The sequence below is a fragment of the Arachis hypogaea genome, chromosome 13, assembly GCF_003086295.3.
Source record: "Arachis hypogaea cultivar Tifrunner chromosome 13, arahy.Tifrunner.gnm2.J5K5, whole genome shotgun sequence".
NCBI classification, from domain to species: Eukaryota; Viridiplantae; Streptophyta; class Magnoliopsida; order Fabales; family Fabaceae; genus Arachis; species Arachis hypogaea.
The window spans coordinates 30521693-30540784 of record NC_092048.1 but is presented as its reverse complement, the minus strand read 5'-3'; the positions used below and the strand labels follow the sequence as shown (position 1 = coordinate 30540784).

The following is a 19092-nucleotide window of genomic DNA, read 5'->3' as shown; positions in this document are numbered from 1 at the left end:
GAAGTAGAGTTAATTAGTTAATGTTTATCCTTTTAAAGTTTGTACGAATAGTTAATAATATGTATGTAATGTTAGATTTTTTATTTGATTTGGGTTTAGATTCATGATTATTATTGATTAATATATTCTGAATGGAGTGAATCAATGAATGAATGAGATCTATAAATAAATTTAAAATTTATTATTATTATTATTATTATTATTATTATTATTATTATTATTATTATTATTATTATTATTATTATTATTATTATTATTATTATTATTATTATTATTATTATTATTATTATTATTATCGATAGAGAGTTATTAGTATTATGAGTGTTATTATCCGTGGAGAATTGTAATTAGTTATTATTATTAATATTATTATTATTAATATTACTATTAATATTATCATTGTCGGTAGATAATGGTAATTATTATTATTATTGTTATTATTATTGTTATTATCATTATTATTCGTATTATTATTATTTATAGTTATTAATAATTGAGTTTAACATAATTTAGTATAATTTAGACAAATAATTAGGCATATTTATTATGTATGTTTACAATGTATGTATGTTTGATAGGCAATGCAGCTAGTTAGTTATAATAATGGTCATGTAAGGAAAATTATATTATTGTTAAGATAGTTATGTTACATTGGTACTTATAAAGGAAATGTGATTTTGTAGAGTTCACGGATGTTGATATGCGATCATTTGAAGTCGTCCGATCCGTACAACCAAATTGTTGAGGGTCACTTACGGGAGACGGATTTTTATTATGTTTCTCAAATTGGGGTCATCTAGTGTTAGTCAGCAATGATTAATGCTCTGATTGAGAGATGGCGGCCTAAAACTCACACGTTTCATTTTTCGGTTGGTGAGTGTGCGGTGACGTTGGAGGATGTGGCAATGATTCGCGGTCTGCCGACAAATGGTCTTCCGGTTACAAGACCAACCATGAGTTGTTTTGAGGTGATGGAGGCCGAGTGCTTGCACCAGTTTAGAGTTGCACCGAGGAAGGCAGACTGTAGAGGTAGCTTTATAAAGTTGACGTGGTTTAGGGGTTTGAAAGATCGCATAGTGTTGACTGATGATATTCACATTCAGATGTATGTAAAGTGTCACACAATGTTGTTGTTTGAGACTATTTTGTTTGGAGATAAGTCGGGTGCAGCGATGCTCTGGAAATTTCTGCATTTGCTCCGTAACTTCGCGGGGATTATACAGTTTAGTTGGGGTTCGGCATGCCTCGCACACCTGTATAGATCATTGTGTAGGGCAACTCGTGTCGACTGCAAGGAGATGGACGGTCCTTTGACACTTTTGCTTACTTGGGCCTGGATTCGGCTACCATTTCTTGCGCCGATACCTGGCAACCCTCGATTGTTTCCAATTGCAAACAGGTAAAATGAAATGATGTATGAATTGACAGCAGCACTAGAAATTGCATTTTATTTTTGACAAAAATAAGTTACTTACGAGATTGTCTTATGGCAGGTGGCGTAGCTGGGATCGTGAAAACTATGCTTACCGATATCATTCCCTTCCCCACTACAGGAGGTTGTTAGATGAAATGCAAGAAGGACATGTATGTCATTAAAAACTAGTACAATAAAAAACATTCACCAATGAATCACATTTTATCGAGCCGTATTTACTTAGTAAACAGTGGAGTAGAGCTTGTATTTAAACTTACCGATATTGAATATGAGCTTCTGCAAGTAAGGTGCCTTGAACTTCCTTAAGAAGTTCGACTCAATATGCCGGATACAGAACATATGGAAAGCTCTAGGAGGAGACCAAGTCCCATTACTCCGATTAATAGCTGACCTGATAGAATCGTGTCAATCAGAGATAAGACCGACACCATCACGTGTCACCACATGTTGACGCAGGTTACGTAGAAAAAAGTACCATACATCAGAAGTCTCCCCCTCCACTATGGCAAATGCAACAGGCACGATGTTGTTATTACTATCTTGTGAGACTGCGACCAACAAACAACCCTTGTATTTACCATACAAATGAGTCTCGTCCACCTGCACTACTGGCTTGCAATGTCTGAAGGCCCTAATACAAGGGTAATAACTCCAGAAGACTCTATGTAGTACACGGATATCAGGAACCAATTCATCCCCTGGTACACAGGCATTGTTTCAAAGTGAGCCACTGCTGATGGCTCCTTGTGACACATGGCCTCAAACCATATGGGCAAAGCTTCATACGATGCCTCCCAACCTCCGAAAATTGACTCAACCGCCTTCTGCTTTGCTAACCAAGCTTTTCGATAGCTGATGGTGTAGTTAAATTTTGACTGGACTTCCACAATGACTGATTTCACCTTCAAAGATGGGTCAACCTCTACCAACGGCTTAATTGCTTCTGCAACTGTCTTGGAATCCAGTTTCGAATGATCTTGAGAAATTGTCAACCTGGTACAAGTGTGAGTACCATTGTACCTCCTTATCTCCTAGCAGTACTTCTTCTGCATTTTTGTAACCCTGATCAGCCAATCAAAACCTTTACCATATTGTGTACATTTAGCATAGAATGTCGTCGGTTCCAATTCATAAACCCGATAGTCTACGCCTCTACGGATGGTATAGTCTTTCATTGCCTTGATTACTTCCTCCCTTGAACTGAATTCCATCCCACTGTAAATTCACCATCGGCCACAACAGGAAGCTCTGCCACAATCACACTGCAAAATATATCATTATAATAGTCTTTACATTCACTATTCTATCTACATAAGAACTAGTAAATATAACTCACAATAAAGAACTATTAATTAATAAAGTAATCAAATGGTATGGTCATAAACGACATACCTGCATTCATATACTGCGGAAATTCCGATGCATTCATTGCTTCCAAGTCCAACGACCGCATGAAAGAAGGCTCTTGAAACGGCACCGAGTTTGCTAGTGCATTAGCAACCTCTGCCACATCTGGGTTCATGGTGCCATCAGCTCCATCTTCGTCTTTGCCTGGACCAACGATCTCATAGTTACTTTCAAAATCCTCCTCGCTGTCACTATCATAATCTTCCAATTCAATATTTCGGTCCGCTTGAGATTGCTCAAACTCAATATACAACTCGATACACGATATTCGGTGGCGATTCTCCATATACATTGAAAATATTTCCTGCATACTCGCTTCATCTGTCACGTATTTAGTCTGAAAATGAACGAACCCATCAAACACAGGTAAAGGATACCTGTACAAAATACACGATATTCTTCTACATCTTTTTTAGTGTATCTTCTCACAAATCACACCTTTCAATTCATCCAGTGACAACATAAATGGAATAACAACATCTAATGGATTTTCACATATAAATTGAACTCCCTCATATGTTTCTAATAAAATCTGTTCATAACAATAAATTTTTAATACAACTCTATCATCCATAATACTATACTACTTTAAACACTTTCAGTCTCAATAAAATCTAATCTACAGAAATAAAGAAGGATGAGGGAAGAGGAAGAACATCACCTAAATGCAGAGACTCACAGACTGAAGAAGAAGAAGAAATGGGGGTTCTGGGTACAATCTTGGTTTATGTACGCATGACTCACCAAATCGGACGGTCCGACCGGGTGCTCAACGCTCACAATTTTCCACGCATCAGAAATCGCTTCCTCCGATTACATTGCATCCGATTTTCTTCCGGAAACAAATCAGTGGGTCCGATTACAGTGCCACCGGATTAAAAAATTTTTTTGATCCACAAATCCCTGGGACCGATTTGTGTTCCATTAGATTCAAATAAATTAGGCCAGCATCAAATCGGTCCATCCGATTACATATGCAAACCCAGCCAACAAACAAATCGGACTGTTCGATTTGTTTTCCTTTTCCACAGCAGTAAATCGGACGGTCCGATTTCATCCCCCACCAAACTCCAACTTTACGCCGTCACAGTCCTGTAAATCACTCACAATCTCCATAACGCAGGGTTACTCACACTTGGAAATCATATCGAAAAAAAAGAGCCTTTCTAATGCCTATCTAAATCACTGAATGTTGATATTGGTTGTCATTTGTTGATTTTAGAAGTGTTTATGAATTTTGATATTGGTACTTTTCTTTATAAAGGAAGTGAGTGATTGATTGATTGATAAAATAGCAAGAAATTTTAGTCAAATAGAGTAGGTGAGTCAATTTCTGCACGAGAGTCGAAAAAAATAGGTGTAATGTACTTAGGTAGCTTGTGGCTGACTCATTTGTCTTTTGATTTTTGAACTATAATCTTGTATTTTTTTTCTCTTTTCGAATTACATTATCATTAGAGTGTTAACATTATTAATTTTAGTCCATATAATAATACTATTAGTAATTTAGTATGCATAATAGACTATGGTTTAAAATAATACCGTTTCCAGTGGTAAATCTTCTTTATTTATTTCCTTCTATGTGCATTGTATTTTTTGTATTTAGAAAGAGAGTTTTAATTTTTTAAATAGAAAATAAGAGTTTTTTTTTTTAATGTAAAAATTGGGCAAAATTAGATAGTTTGTGATGTATTCAAAATAACTTATTATCATAAGCTTTTAGAACCACTTTTAGGGAAATTACTTTTTTTTTCTTGAAGCAATTTTTAAGTTTTAACAAAAACATGTAATTGCAGATTTTAGGTATTAAGGGTTAGGTTTGAATGTTTGGAGTAGTTTCATGCAAAAGGTGTGTGTTTAGGTTAATTTATTTGTGCTCAGTCAAAAATTTCTTGAGACATTTATTGAAGAAAAAATATGTGTATTTATTCCCTAAAATTATGTTAAGCAGAGTTGCTCTATATGAAAGTGTGACTACAACATTTCAAATACATTTTGAAACGAGCGATTATAACATTTGAAGTTATTTAGTTATGTGAATATTCTAACTCTGAAAAATTCCTAATGCTTTCATCCTTAATCCGATTGCTATTACATGAAGTTGATCTGTTTGAAAGATACATTTATATTTAAAAAAAACTAAATATACTGTTAATGATTATCTTTAATTTTAAAGACCTATATATGTCCAAAGTTATCTTCTATGTTTTTTATGTGACATTTTTATAAACATTTGTGGTGCAAGAGTTTAAATATCCTACAAAGTATATTCCATCACATCATCTATATTTTTCAGAGTGAATCTTCACTTCAATTGTGATATCATATGATCAACGAAGGAGTTAGAAGGTAACAATATCTAGGTGCAAAGTTAGAAGTTAACAATATCTTTATATGCTTTTTGAAATTTTCTTTCTTTTATGTTCACTATGATTAACTATAAGTTGATTTTGATTTTTTATCTAATGCTTTGAGTTGTTGCGTAATATTCTTCAATGCGATATCTTTTGCTCCATATATTTTATGGGGCTAATACTACTCTTTATTATAGACATTTTTGTTTGACATATATTATGTTATAATAGAATTAATCTCATTTAAAAGATTCATATAATTGCAACATTAAGACTTCGTTCTGTATCATGTTGATCCTCTGTGATTCTAGAATTTTTTAATGCTATGAGATATGTTTGTATAATCCTTTGTACCCCTTTGTTTGGGTCCATATGCGAGTTTTGCAGGGAAAGAAAGAAGAAAAAAGGAGAACAATATTCATGATTAATTTGGTGGTACTGTGTAATAATATACGAACTATGCGCCTTCATTTTTTATTATTTCATAAACAATTCTAATTACTTTTCAATTATTTTGGTTAATCAGTACTTTTTATTTTTATATCATTCCTAAGTGATTTTGTTCTGATTTATTTTCATTTTGTTTTGGTAATCATATATTGATCCAAAAAAGTGTAGCCGAGTTTGTTCAGGCAGGATTTTGTTAGACTGATGTTCTTTTATAGATCGCTAAGAATCTTTCAAATTCAAAGTTTGTTATCCAATTAATTGACCACTTTAAACACATTGGGCAGCATATTTGCATGGTCCTCAAGTTTCTTGGTGATAGGCTGATAGCTTGCTACTATTGATAAAAAACAATCGCTACAAATGCCTTCCATTGAATAAAGTTCGAAAATGTGCAAATGTATTTTGACTGGTTTAGATTACTTGTACAGAGAAGTCTACTAAAAATATTGATGAAATTGATATAAGATGCAAGATTGTAGATTTTGAAAATGCATGTTGGGCTGATAACCCGTTTATTGAAGACATAATAATCCACGGTATATAATCTATATATATAATATTCTTGATAAATTCTTTGTTAAAGTTCTTAAGTTTATGATTCAGAGTTTAATTTTTAGTGTTTACAAATTTGTTTTCTATAAAACCTTTTTTTATTGTTGAAATCTGAAATAGTACTAATATATATTCTATTTATAACATTCTTGATTAATTTGCTTATAAAAATTTTAATATTTAGGAGTGACGATTTATAAATTAGTATTTATGTTATATACTTGATATTTAAAAAAAAAATTCTCTGAAATTTAATGTAATATTAGTTCTTATTATATTTATAATTTATAATATTCTTGATTAATCACGTTATTAGTTGAGATTTAGGGTTTAAAATTTATGATCTAAGGTGTAAATTATTATTATATTTAAAGTTTAAAATTTATGATTTAAGCTGTAGATTTGTACATATTATGTTTATAATATTATTAATTAATTAGATTATCAAGATTTTTTGGTTCAAGATTTAGGAATGAGAGTTTATAATTTAGTTAAAAAGACATAGACTTATTGATAAAGTTTAAAGTAATGATAGTACAGATTTTACATTCACCTGTGAGGGTTAACAATTTAATATGTTCGATATATATTTGGAATTTAATAAGTTTTAATTGTTGAAGTTCAAATAAATATTAGTATATATTATTTGTTTACAACATCCTCACCTAATTTTTTTATTTAATATTTGAGTTTAGGATTTAAGAGTTTTAATTTTATAATTTATATTTCGTATAGATTTATTTTTTGATTTTTTTTAAGATTTTATTGTAATTTCAATATATATTATATTTATAATATTTTCACTTTCCGGAACGAAGTTCTAATGTATAAGATTTTAACTTCAAAAAGTATTTTTTGCTATTATTAGAATGATTAATGTCATTGTAAAAATGATGTTTCATACTTTGAAAAGAATATAAAAAAAAATAACAATTAAAAATTTATAAATATAATTGAATAGAATTTACTACTATCACAAAGTAAAAATATTAGGATAGATTAAACATACTTTTAAATATGATAAATGTATGATTCCGTGCAACTGCACGGGTCCTCAGCTAGTACAACCTTAAACTCCTGTCGAAAACAAAAAAAAGATACAACCTTAAACTACTAACTCAATACATAACCTAAGTTGACTACCTTAGACAATATGTAATATGAAAAAACTATAACCAATACTGTCTAAAGTGATGCCCCAATTGACATTGGTAATGAACCATCTCCTACATCTTGGATCAGTGCCATCACTGCACCACTCTCCACTGATAACAGAATATTAAATAAAAATGAGGAGTTTCATATATAATTTACCATCCTAATAAAATACAAGGTCCTAATGTATAAACTTGAGCTTGAAGGCAATCAGACTCAGACCTGCAATCACAGAAGGAAAAATATATTTCAACTCTATTATTAGTTTTTCGGAGTTTCTTTAGCAGAAAACAAAAAAGTAACAAGACAGATATAAAAAGCAAGCTACAGTTCGATCTCATTAGTTTCACTAAATTCAGTCGTAATTGCCAATATTATACCCATTGGTTTAACACTAACGTAGTTTAAATCATTTTTATCTTATTATTATGCAACAATTCAAGAGAAGGAAGTGTTGCAGGACTCAACAAATTAACTCATCATTCATTCGTGTACTAACGTTTTCCACCTGAACTCAACTATGGACTAGATGAAACCATACAGTTTATGCTTTACACCCAGATGCTTAGTTGAGCACAGAATGATAAGACAATACCTGAAGAATAACAAATCAAATGCTTTTCTCTGCAAGACCATTCAATTTGGTAGAGTTTGCTTCTCGCCAGATTGCTTTCACTTCATCTGTTCGGAACCGCTGGGTGAATGTAGAGTCCTCTAGTGGTGTCGACGCACCATAAGCAAACTCAAGGAGACCAGTATAAGCTATCATTGCACCATTGTCAATGCAATATCTGTCATCGGTGGCAAACAGCCTCCCACCCCGTTCAGAGCACATTGTTCTCATCATCTCCTGCAAACGCTCGTTGCAGCCCACACCACCAACTATAAGGACATCTTTCGAGTCACAATGAGCCATAGCCCGCTCTGTTATCTCCACGAGCATAGCAAACAGAGTCTCCTACAATGTTTAACATTCTTAGAAATCGAAACTCGCAAATTCATAATTTTATAAAGATAACAGCTTACCAAAGAGAAAAGGAGCAGCAAACAAATATACCTGCAGAGAGTAGCACAAGTCTGCAGGTGTGCACTCGTTATTCTTCAGCTTTTCAACTGCAGTCGCTTCGATGTAACTAAGTATTCCACTAAAAGATACATCCATCCCTTTGACAACATAAGGAATGTCAATAAATTTCTCTCCTTTCTTAGCAAGCTGAAAGGCAAGAAAACCATATAAAACAAGTTGAATAGATTGAACCATGAGAACACTAAACACTAAACCCTAAACGCTAAATTCTAAACCATGAGATCACAATCCAGTTAAGCACAATTATAACACTACATTTGTACTCCTCTATGCATATTGTATACTTATCTGGATCAAAGATTGCTACATTAAAGTTCTTAAATGTGTGACTAATTGATTCCTAAAATTTCCATGTTTACATAAACCTTTAAGTAAAAATTGCTACTTTCAACAAACAAAATGATTAAGGAAAATTGCCAACAATGAATTCATAAAAAACCTGCTCAATGTTGTAACCAGGACTGGGATCATTGGAAAGCGTCAAAACCCTAGCGAAGCGATCCAAGCAGTTACCAACAGCAATATCAATGGTCTCACCAAAGATTCTGTAACGACCCTCACTGTATGCAATGACCTGAGTGTTACCGCCACTAACATAAAGCACAACAGGGTCAACGGCACCGGTGACAACCCTACCCATCTCAATATGAGCGACACAGTGGTTGACAGCAATAATGGGCTTCTTCCAAAGCTGAGAGAGGACGCGAACGACGACAGCAGAGACCTGAAGGGGAGCACCCATTCCAGGTCCCTTGGTGTAGCAGATGCAGTCGATGTCATCGGGAGTGACGTTGGCGGTTTCCAAAGCGGATCTGACGAGTGGAAGAACGTGGTGAAGGTGGTGCTGAGCGGTTTCTCTTGGGAGAAAGCCTTGACCGGGAGGGGTTATGTATGTGTGGCGTGGATTGGAGAGGATGGTGCCGTCAAGTGTGACAACACCGACTCCGATTTTGTTGGCTGAACCCTCGAATCCTAACGCTATCATTATCTTCTTTTCACCAAGGTTCTGAAAACTGGACCGATCATCAAACTGCTTTAGTCACTGGTTTAATGGTTCATTGGTCCAACTAGTTCAACGGTGGTTCAACCGAAAAACCCGTTTTAAAATAGAATAATAAATAAATTATAAATATGCAAGTATTAAGTTGAGGGTATAGGGTAGTATGAAGTTTTTCCAATGGAGTGGTGAATTACTCTTTTAGGATTTTCCTTTTTTTATATTAAATGCAAAATTGCAAGATGAAAGCATGATACCAAGCAAGTACAATTCCTCATCAGTCCACAAAATGTTAAAAGAAATATCTGACAAGAATAGGAAGAATATCAAATGAATTATCATAAATCCAACTGAAAAATAAACATCATACTCGGATAAATAAATTTGATAACATTATTAATAACAAAGTTGGTAGTGGACTAGTGCTAGAAAGGCTTCACCAAATGAAGGTGCATACAGGCTTTAAGAGACAATAGACTTGGGTTTGTATAGTAGCATTTTGGATGAGTTGCTTTAAAGACCATTTGGTAAAACTAAGCTTTGAATAGGTACAATACAGGCTTCACCAAATGCTCATAACACACAGAAAGACAGTTTCTCAAGATACATAAATAAGTGCTCATCCTCTGAAAATAATCATCTGAATCGGTATAAGACAGGAAAAAATGACCATAAGTCTCTTTACCCAAGTCAAAATAAACAACCATATCTGAACTCAACAATCAGCATTCAACATCAAACATTACAAAACATTAACCAATAATCATACTAAACCTGCAACTAGCAATTACAAAACAGCAACAAACATTAGTATATTATAAAACATTCCAAAACAGTGATGACACTAAACCTGCATAGTAAATAATCTCAAAGACAATGATCACCAATATCCAGCAAATAAACAATAAATACACAACAACAATTTAGCAAATAAACAAGAATAAGACCTAAATAGAAAATCCAACAAATTAAAGTCGCAGCAACCTAACAATTTGGCAAATTAAAACAACATCAGCCCAACAATTTAGCAAATTATCAACTTAACAAGTTCAAGAACAAAAAATCACAACAAAAAAAAAAATAAATAAAAGTAACCGAACAACAACACAAGAACAATTAGCAAATTAACAAGTTCACAATAACAGTTAAAATTTACCAGAAGAACACTAATGCAAGTGGAATAATCATGCTAATATGTTTTCTGCAAAGATGCTATTTGTGCAGTTAAAATTTCCTAATTACTATGATCCAATTATTCTAATTTCACATGCAATCAACTTACTAAGTTTCTAAAAGCTAGAAATTATAAAACCAACCAGAAATATGGTTAAAGCATTTCATCAAACACGGTGAGAGCGGTAAAATTAAAACGAAATAAGAGAATTCAAAGCTTAATTTCAACGTGATAGAGAAGAGAACATAACTATTGTAAGTTTGTAACTTTAATTCAGTCTATGAAAAAATCCAAACCACTACCAAATCAAATAATTACTAATTGTAATAGAAATCAGAAGTTGCAGCGTTTGAAGCAGAATATTGGTGTTGTGTGAGTGTATTGTCTGGTGGCGGGTTTAGGGAACTCACGGCGGCGACAAAAGAGAGCAGTTCGACGGCTGGGTGGAGCGCGCGGGTTGGTCGCAGAGTTTGAAGCAGAGCAACGTGGCTTCCAGACGAACGCGAACTCGAACGGTGAACAGCTAGTGAACGCGAACGGTGAACGCGAACGGTGAACGCCGAGCGAACGTGAACGGCGAAGAACGCGAACGAACACGACAGATGAACGAAGACGCGAACGTGAACGGCAAACAAACGGCCACGGAAGCGCGGCTGAGCAGACAAAGACGACGGACGCCGAGGTCGAGGAAGCAGCCGCGATCGGTGACAGCAAACAGGGGTTGAAGACTTGGAGCACGAGGGAAGCTAGATAGACGGACGGATGGCGAACTTTGAGTGCGACGGACGCGGCAGTATGCCACTCCTTGCGGCGGTGGTGTAGGCTTACAATGCTAGGGTTTTTTGGCTGGGGTTGTGTGATTTCTTTCTGAATGAAAGAAAAGAAAGAAAGGGGGAAAGGGAGAAAGAACAAAGAAACGAAGGAGCTTCCGTTTGTGTGTGAACCAGGCGGGTTCCGGTTCGATCCGACCATCCGATTCATCAGTTTTTCATCAGTTTTTAAATGACGGTTTTATATGTCTAACTGAACCGTTAATATTGTCGGTTCGCAATTAAATCGGTCCGACCGACCGATCCGAATTCGATTTTCAGAACATTATATTAAAATAATAATATTAAGGTAAATCCAGCTTAATAGTCCAATATAAAAAAAAGAGTAATGCTAGGGACTAAAAATTTTTGTAATTTGTAACTATCAAATAGTCATCAACGATGATTTTAATGGTGTGAGATTGATGTGAGATTTCATCCAATAACTCACTTTTTTTTGCTGGTTATATACTAATCAGAATTTAACAAAATTACTGACCCATAATTTTCCTAAAAAATTAGCTTGAAAATGTTGTTTCATAAAATATGATTTTAAAAAAATGGGAATCTGGATTAATTTAACTTTGTTTTTAGGTTGGAATTTCCGGATTATATAGCACATAGTTGTTAACAGTTAACACCATACATGAATGCGTTCCACTTGGTTACTGTGCGCCGTGCGATTTAGCTGTCGTAAAATTTTAGTGCCCGAGAGACAGAGAGAACCGCACACAAGCACGAGATAGTATTTGACTTTTTGGTGGAGAGAGTGAGACGATGGAATCGCCGTTCAAGGAAAACATACTGAAAGGGAAGGTAGCTCTTATCACAGGAGGAGCTTCCGGAATCGGCTTCGAGATTTCCACCCAATTCGGCAAACATGGTGCCTCCGTCGCCCTCATGGGTCGCCGCAAACAAGTCCTCGATTCTGCTGTTTCCGTTCTCCAATCACTTGGCATCCCCGTAACTACTCTTCCTTTTTTACTTCCTCCAACCTTTCAAATGATTTGTGGTTAAATCAATGTATCTGGACATAAATTGCGCTTAGGTACGTTCATATTCCGTTGTACTAATAAGTGTGAGGCTGCAATCGATTAGAAAAGGAGGGAGGATTATTCATTCCTCGTCTAATTTTAGTGGAGCAGTAAGAGAGAAAGAAAAGAGTGGAATTTTGTTGAAATTTGTGTTTGTTTTAGGCTGTTGGCTTTGCGGGAGATGTGAGGAAGCAGGAGGATGCGGCAAGAGTAGTGGAATCGACTTACAAGCATTTCGGAAAGATTGACATTCTTGTAAATGCAGCAGCTGGAAACTTTCTTGTTGCGGCAGAGGATCTCTCTCCGAATGGATTTCGAACTGGTAGTGTATTTTGTACATGATTTATTACAGGACAAAGTATGTGTTTTTTCAATACCTGTTTAATTTCATTTAATTTTTTCCGATTTGTATCAATGCTACCTTGACGCTTTTAATTTTGTCCCTATCGTTTTAGACGAAGTTAATGTCCAGTGGTAATTTTGACCCAAAATGAAAATGTTAGTGACAAAATTTAATGCAACTAAATTTATTACACTTCACTGGAGGGGCTGGATTGTTTGAAGACTAAATTGCCAGGATGTTTTTCATTGAAGATGGATGATGAGGAGGGGAAAATTAAAAAAATTAATTTCTATGTTCTATAAGTGTGAAAGAGTTCTAGTGACATCTGATCGGGGTTATCTTCTGCACCAACTATCTCAAAAAGAATGCTCTTTGCCTATTTGATTGAACTTCATTGAATGTTAATGGAAAACTTTTTTACCCCAGTGGTGATGCATAGTAATTAAACACAAAGAAAAGTTTGAGAGAGGTAGGGCCTGTGAAGATGTAATGTGGTATGTTAATCTATCTACATATGTACCAAAGAAACAAAACAGGAAATGCTGAGAAGGCCTAACCTATCTTAAAATGTTTTCTAAACGGGAAGAAGTCCCGTTGAAGATTACACCATTCAGTTTTAGCCGAGAACAACAAAGTTGGAAAATTTTAGTATTGCCACTATGGTTTCCCTTGTTTTTGAGTCCCAAATTCTTTGAAATTAGTAGCAGAAACTGATGTAGGTCTGTGGGGCAAATCCGGGTATCTGCAAAAGTATCAAAAGGCTTATTCCAAAAGAAAATGGTGGAAAACAATGATAAAAGGGATGAGAAATTGATTTCAAACTGGAATCAAACATGTTTGGAGATAAATTAGAGGCTTGTGCTTTTGTAGCATGTCACTTGTGTCAATCCTGTTAAGGATGTGTGCCTAGTCAAATTTGATCTTTTTTGGGAAGCTGTGGATTTCCACATAAGTTTTTCTCTACTATGGAATGTGTGATTTACAAGAGATCCCCCGAAAGATTCAAGAGATCAAACTCTTTTACTATTAAGGGAATAAATATGGAAAGAGGCTCTTACTAACTTCCATATCATTCAAGTTTCTTTAAAAATGAAAATTAAAATAGAAATTAGGAAATAAAGTAAATTTAGCACATTGGAGCATTATGTAAAGAATAAAGATAAAAAGCTTAGAAGGGACTTAGAAAGAGGAGTTTTTCTAACCCTCCCAAACTTTGATCCAGGACCAATCACCTTAGCAACAAGAGGATGAAATAAAAGAAGTAACTAGTATTATGCAGTCAGTGCAATATGTGTACAGTAAGCTAGAACATAACTCTGTTGTTGACTCTTTCTTTCTTCATGAGTTCTCTTAAACTGAATAAGCAATAACATGATTTGCATATCGAAAACCTCATTTCCTACTGAAGACACCACCCAACAAAGTGGCTGTGATAGAATTATGTTCAGAGTTAAGGTTTCTTTGGAACACCTTCTAGTTACAGCATCTTTCTAATTATTATTTGCATCACAAAGAAAGTGGTGATCAGTTCTCTTTATTCTTTGCAGTATTGGATATTGATTCTGTTGGAACATTCACAATGTGTCATGAAGCACTAAAATATCTCAAGAAAGGGGGGCAAGGAAGGACCACTTCTGGTGGGGGAACAATATTGAACATTAGTGCTACCTTGCATTATACAGCTTCTTGGTATCAAATTCATGTGTCTGCAGCTAAGGTTTGTACTTCATAACACATTGCCTAGATTTGAAAATCATCTTGTGTTCATCCAAATATAAATTTTACCAATTCAACAGGCTGCAGTTGACTCCATTACAAGAAACTTGGCATTAGAATGGGGCACAGACTATGACATTACGGTCAATGGAGTTGCACCTGGACCAATAGGTGACACTCCTGGCATGTTTAAACTGGACCCTGAAGAAATAAATAGCAAAGCCAGAGAATACATGCCTCTGTTTAAAATTGGGGAGAAATGGGATATTGCAATGGCTGCTATCTACCTAGTATCAGATGCAGGTTTGTAACTTTATCTATTCACTTGATGTGAAAATTTATTGCTTGAATTTTGTTTACATGATTTATAGATTGATGAAATGTTTCTTACATTATAAATGAACATCAAGAGTATTGTTTTGTATTTGCTTTTAATGTACTTTTGCTGAATTTAAGGTGCCATTGGATTTCGTTGCTTGAGTTCATGAGTTGAATTACCATCATTTACAAAATCCATGCTTAGATTATATAATAAAATCTGATATGCACGGGGATCCCATGATCACGAGCTTTGATAGCAATTCATATAGGCTTTGTATCCATGGAGAAGAATTAGACTAGGAGAACATAATACAGAAATGAACTCTCCGGAATTAACTTGATGGAATAAAATTGCCAGAATGAATTTAGCAAGTAAACAGTAAAATACAAATGGCACTCTGAGGTGCCAGATCTCTCCCAAGTTCCAATTCCACTTATGTGATATCTCCCACGTTATCCCTCCCTTTGCTTTATAGTTTCCTTTACCATCCACCATTCCATTGTTGAGCAATGAGCTTGCTATCGACAAACAGAAAGAAACCATGGCAGTAATATCTTGAGGTGCTTTTTGTATTGTTGAGGAAAGTGCATTATTATAGTTGCTAGACAAGAAATTTTAAAAAATCCTCAAGTTTAGGTAGAATTCCAAAATCCTCAATTTTATGTTAAAAATGCTTGATCCGGTTAACTAAGCATTTTGAAATTCCCTTTCAGTTTTGCGACTGAAAAATAATATCATTAGAATCATTTATCCAAACCTAATGGGAGAGTGATTTGTCTTGTTACATAGTCTCGAGTGGTAGTGCTTTTGCTAGATAATACATTCATGTAGTCCATGTTACTAGATTTTGGTGATTTTTAATGATTTTTTCCCCTTGTCTGATTTTTTGTTGCTGTGCTGATCTCCCCCCTAGTCTCTCCTTTCTCTATTTGGGTGTAATTGCAACTTTCTATTGTTCTTTCCTTCTTGCTTTTGTCTTGCTGTTGAATTGAAGTCTGTTATGACTAATGTTCTTTCCTTTCTGTGTTTATTGCAATCTTCACTGCACATCAAAAGGACCCTTGTGTTCTTTGATATGACCTTTCTGCAGTGGAAGCATGCATCATTTCTTTTAAATAGTTAAATTTGCATTAAACATTTGTGGCATATGCTAGAGAGAATTATTGGAATTTTATTTTATTGTATTTTAATTTTCTCGCTCTCAGAAAAACCATGCAATATTGATTACTATTGATCTTCTGAAGATTTTTAATTTCTAATGTATGAAGCATATATGGCTCAGCAGATTTAGACGCACATTATTTTCACATAATAAAATTTGCTAAAATCTTTATTTGCAAGGTTGATTATAAATGTTCCTTCCCACATGCTTGTTAGTTCTGTGCTATTGTTAAAACCTCTTGTGAAGACTCTCTTGAATAATTGAAATGAGGGCATGGTTAGTTTGTTACTCTGGCATAAGACCTACTTTGTCCCTGAGATTGAAGTGTTGCACTAATTTAGTCCCTGACTTTTCAATTGCTACAATTTGGTCCTCCAAATTCAAAAAAATGCACCAATGTAGTCCCTTGTGTTTTTTCCGTCTCCGGAACTCAACGCTATTAGTGACGTGACTCAAGCCTTGCCATGCTGAACGTATTAAAACGACGTCGTATGCGCTTTGGCGCTAAAGAAGGCACTAAACAATATCGTTTTAGAGTTCGAACAAAACTAAAATATTACATCCCTCCCTTTTGAACAATACAAATTGTTCAAACCCTTAAACGATGCTGTTTAGTGCATTTTTTAGCGCCAAAGCGCATACGACATCGTTTTAATATGTCCAGCGTGGAAAGGCTTGAGCCACGTCACTAATGGTGTTGAGCAAAATATACAAGAGACTACATTGGTGCACTTTTTTTAATCTGGGGGACCAAATTGTTACAGTTAGAAAGTCAGGAACTAAATTAGAACAACTTGCCAATCTCAAGAACCAAAGTGGGGTTTAACTCTATTTTTGTCTTCTGAAACTTAACACTAGTTGTGTGATTCTTTGAAGGAAAATATGTCAACGGCCACACTCTTGTAGCTGATGGAGGACTTTGGCTGAGCCGGCCTCGGCATCTGCCAAAAGAGGCGGTGAAGCAGGTCTCCCGAGCAGTGGAAAAGAGGTCCAGAAATGCACCAGTTGGTGTTCCAAAGAGCAAGCTATGATGTGTAATGTAATATTAAAGGGGATATGATCTCTATTACATTTATATATAATATACCCCTACAGTGTTATTTTTTTGAACAAAATAGTTTCTAAATAAAAAATCCCTTTCAAAGATTAATTTATCCAATCTGGAATCTATTTTCAAAAGCTAAATTACTCTCTCTATTTCAAAATAAATATCTCACTTTAAATAATAAATCAATATATTTGGATATAGATTATTTTTGCATAAGTACATTGATTTTTTTTTATGTATCCAAAATATAACATAAAAGTGGCATTTATTTTGCAATGAAGAAAATAGTTAATTAAAATTACCAAATTGATCAAGTAATCAAATTTTTAAGTACGCATTAGAAAACTTAGACGGAATATTTAAATTTCTGTGGTTTTCAATTCATTACGTACATATTTATTCATTTTTCACTAGCCAAACCATCAAATAATAATTTTTTTTTTAAATGATACCCATAGTTAAAATGTTGATTGATTCATTTAACTTAGTTTTGGCTTCAGTATCTCCGGAATACATAATTAGAATTATAGAAATGTTTTCTGACCAAGTTAATTTTATAATTAAATCTAATCAAGTATTTTTAACAGTTTCTTTTTTAAAATCTTCACACACCATGTTCCATGTACTTTTATGTCTTCTCCTTTTTCTTTGCTTTCTTCGGTCGTCTTCTTTTTCTTATACGCTGAATAATAGGAATGTCAGAATTTATTATTTTTTATTATTACTTAGTCATTAATGTTTAAAAGTATAAAATAAAATATGTTGTTAAATTATTAGATTAAAAAAATTAAATTAAAGAAATTGAGTTAATTGCTAAATGATGGTCAAAAATAATAAATTCGGATGATCTCTTAACATTTCTCTTCTTATATTTCTACTTTTTAAAATTTTGTAAAAAAAATGAGAAACAGAAGAAAAAAGCACATAAAAAACAAAAACTACATGAATTATCCGATAAGCATATAAATTTTAGAAGAAGATACAGAAATATCAGGTTTCTATATTTATTCAAACATAATTTTGTGTATAGTTTATATATATATATATATATATATATATATATATATTTGAGTTTTTTTTTTTTAACGAAATTTCTATGTTTGTGTACTCATAAATTTTTTGTATTTTGAAGTTAAGAATGTTATACTTCACAAATTTCTGTGATTTTTGTGAGTGAAATTCTTTTTCGCTTTTTTATTTTATGGACAATTTCTTATAACAAATATTTAAAAAACATATTTTTAAAAAAACGAAAAAAAAAATTGCATGTGAAAACGTAGAATCCTGTGTTATTTTTTTTCACATTAGCAATAAACACATAAATTTGTTGACAATAAACATAGAAATTTAAGAAGAGCAGCACAGGAAGAAAACAGAATTTTAGGTCTTTGTATTTATCAAAACATAATTTGGTATTTAGTTTAGGTAGCAAAAATTCTTGTGTTTTCATTTTTTTTTTAAATTCTGTGCTTGTATACACAATTTTTTTCTATTTTGTGATGAAAAATCTGTGGTTTTTGTTTTGACTATATCACTATTCTAATTCAACTTAAATACTTTATTTTCCATTGCTAATATTTTTATGTTTTCATTTTTCTAAAAGGAACAATATTTCTTATAACAAAGATTTAAAAAATACAAAATTTGTAGATAAAAACACAAAAATTGTTATTTCTATTCTATTTTTTCTCTTGGCAATAAACACGTAAATTTTAGAATAAAACCACATGAATAAAAGACATAAAAGTTGCTTTTTTTTCTTAACGAAATTTCTGTATGTGATAAAAATGTGTTTATAATTAACAATTTATGTGCTTTTTATTTTGTCTTTATAACTATTATACGTTCTTCACAAATTTATACTTTTTTGTTATTGAAAATTTCCAGGCTATTCATTTTATTTTCTTTTTTTTTTTTTTTAAATTTTAGGGACACCATTTCTTATAACAAAAGGTTTCTTCTTAAAAAAAACCCACAACTTTGTAGATGACAAAAAAACACAAAATTTTTTAAGAAAAGCACAAATTCTACATTGTTTTATTTCATT

General features: G+C 33.4%; 4 protein-coding genes across 4 annotated transcripts; 2 read left to right on the top strand and 2 right to left on the bottom strand.

The window, feature by feature from the left end:
* The first annotated feature begins 812 nt into the window (after positions 1–812).
* On the top strand, positions 813–1403 carry LOC140177528 (serine/threonine-protein phosphatase 7 long form homolog). The gene has a single exon (XM_072210649.1). It carries the CDS (start codon positions 813–815, stop codon positions 1401–1403), a length of 591 nt encoding a protein of 196 aa, XP_072066750.1.
* A 68-nt stretch (positions 1404–1471) lies between these two features.
* On the bottom strand, positions 1472–2610 carry LOC112733292 (uncharacterized). Its single transcript, XM_025782210.1, has 5 exons — positions 2477–2610; positions 2123–2428; positions 1911–2066; positions 1693–1826; positions 1472–1599 (listed from the first exon to the last, which is right to left on the bottom strand). Exons 1-5 carry the CDS (start codon positions 2608–2610, stop codon positions 1472–1474), a joined length of 858 nt encoding a protein of 285 aa, XP_025637995.1.
* Positions 2611–7193: 4583 nt separating this feature from the next.
* LOC112737913 (uncharacterized) lies at positions 7194–11593 on the bottom strand. Its single transcript, XM_025788067.3, has 5 exons — positions 11022–11593; positions 8880–9453; positions 8411–8566; positions 7949–8311; positions 7194–7575 (listed from the first exon to the last, which is right to left on the bottom strand). The coding sequence occupies exons 2-4, from the start codon at positions 9423–9425 to the stop codon at positions 7964–7966; spliced, it is 1050 nt and encodes a 349-aa protein (XP_025643852.1). The 5' UTR covers positions 9426–9453; positions 11022–11593; the 3' UTR covers positions 7194–7575; positions 7949–7963.
* Positions 11594–12006: 413 nt separating this feature from the next.
* LOC112737912 (peroxisomal 2,4-dienoyl-CoA reductase [(3E)-enoyl-CoA-producing]) lies at positions 12007–17147 on the top strand. The gene is made up of 5 exons (XM_025788066.3): positions 12007–12383; positions 12617–12776; positions 14345–14514; positions 14594–14816; positions 16874–17147. Exons 1-5 carry the CDS (start codon positions 12198–12200, stop codon positions 17026–17028), a joined length of 894 nt encoding a protein of 297 aa, XP_025643851.1. The 5' UTR covers positions 12007–12197; the 3' UTR covers positions 17029–17147.
* The last annotated feature ends 1945 nt before the right edge of the window (positions 17148–19092 follow it).

What these genes read in the sequence shown, in the direction of transcription:
- LOC140177528 (XM_072210649.1), top strand. Translation starts at nt 813, where the DNA reads ATGATTAATGCTCTGATTGAGAGATGGCGGCCTAAAACTCACACGTTT.
- LOC112733292 (XM_025782210.1), bottom strand. Translation starts at nt 2,610, where the DNA reads ATGAAAGACTATACCATCCGTAGAGGCGTAGACTATCGGGTTTATGAA. An exon ending in GTTACAAAAATGCAGAAGAA is followed by an intron (nt 2,429 to 2,476) that starts GTACTGCTAGGA and finishes CACTTGTACCAG; the next exon opens with GTTGACAATTTCTCAAGATC. An exon ending in GAAGCTCATATTCAATATCG is followed by an intron (nt 1,600 to 1,692) that starts GTAAGTTTAAAT and finishes TTATTGTACTAG; the next exon opens with TTTTTAATGACATACATGTC.
- LOC112737913 (XM_025788067.3), bottom strand. Translation starts at nt 9,425, where the DNA reads ATGATAGCGTTAGGATTCGAGGGTTCAGCCAACAAAATCGGAGTCGGT. An exon ending in CTGGTTACAACATTGAGCAG is followed by an intron (nt 8,567 to 8,879) that starts GTTTTTTATGAA and finishes CTTGCCTTTCAG; the next exon opens with CTTGCTAAGAAAGGAGAGAA. An exon ending in ACTTGTGCTACTCTCTGCAG is followed by an intron (nt 8,312 to 8,410) that starts GTATATTTGTTT and finishes TAAACATTGTAG; the next exon opens with GAGACTCTGTTTGCTATGCT.
- LOC112737912 (XM_025788066.3), top strand. Translation starts at nt 12,198, where the DNA reads ATGGAATCGCCGTTCAAGGAAAACATACTGAAAGGGAAGGTAGCTCTT. An exon ending in TCCAATCACTTGGCATCCCC is followed by an intron (nt 12,384 to 12,616) that starts GTAACTACTCTT and finishes TGTTTGTTTTAG; the next exon opens with GCTGTTGGCTTTGCGGGAGA. An exon ending in CTACCTAGTATCAGATGCAG is followed by an intron (nt 14,817 to 16,873) that starts GTTTGTAACTTT and finishes GATTCTTTGAAG; the next exon opens with GAAAATATGTCAACGGCCAC.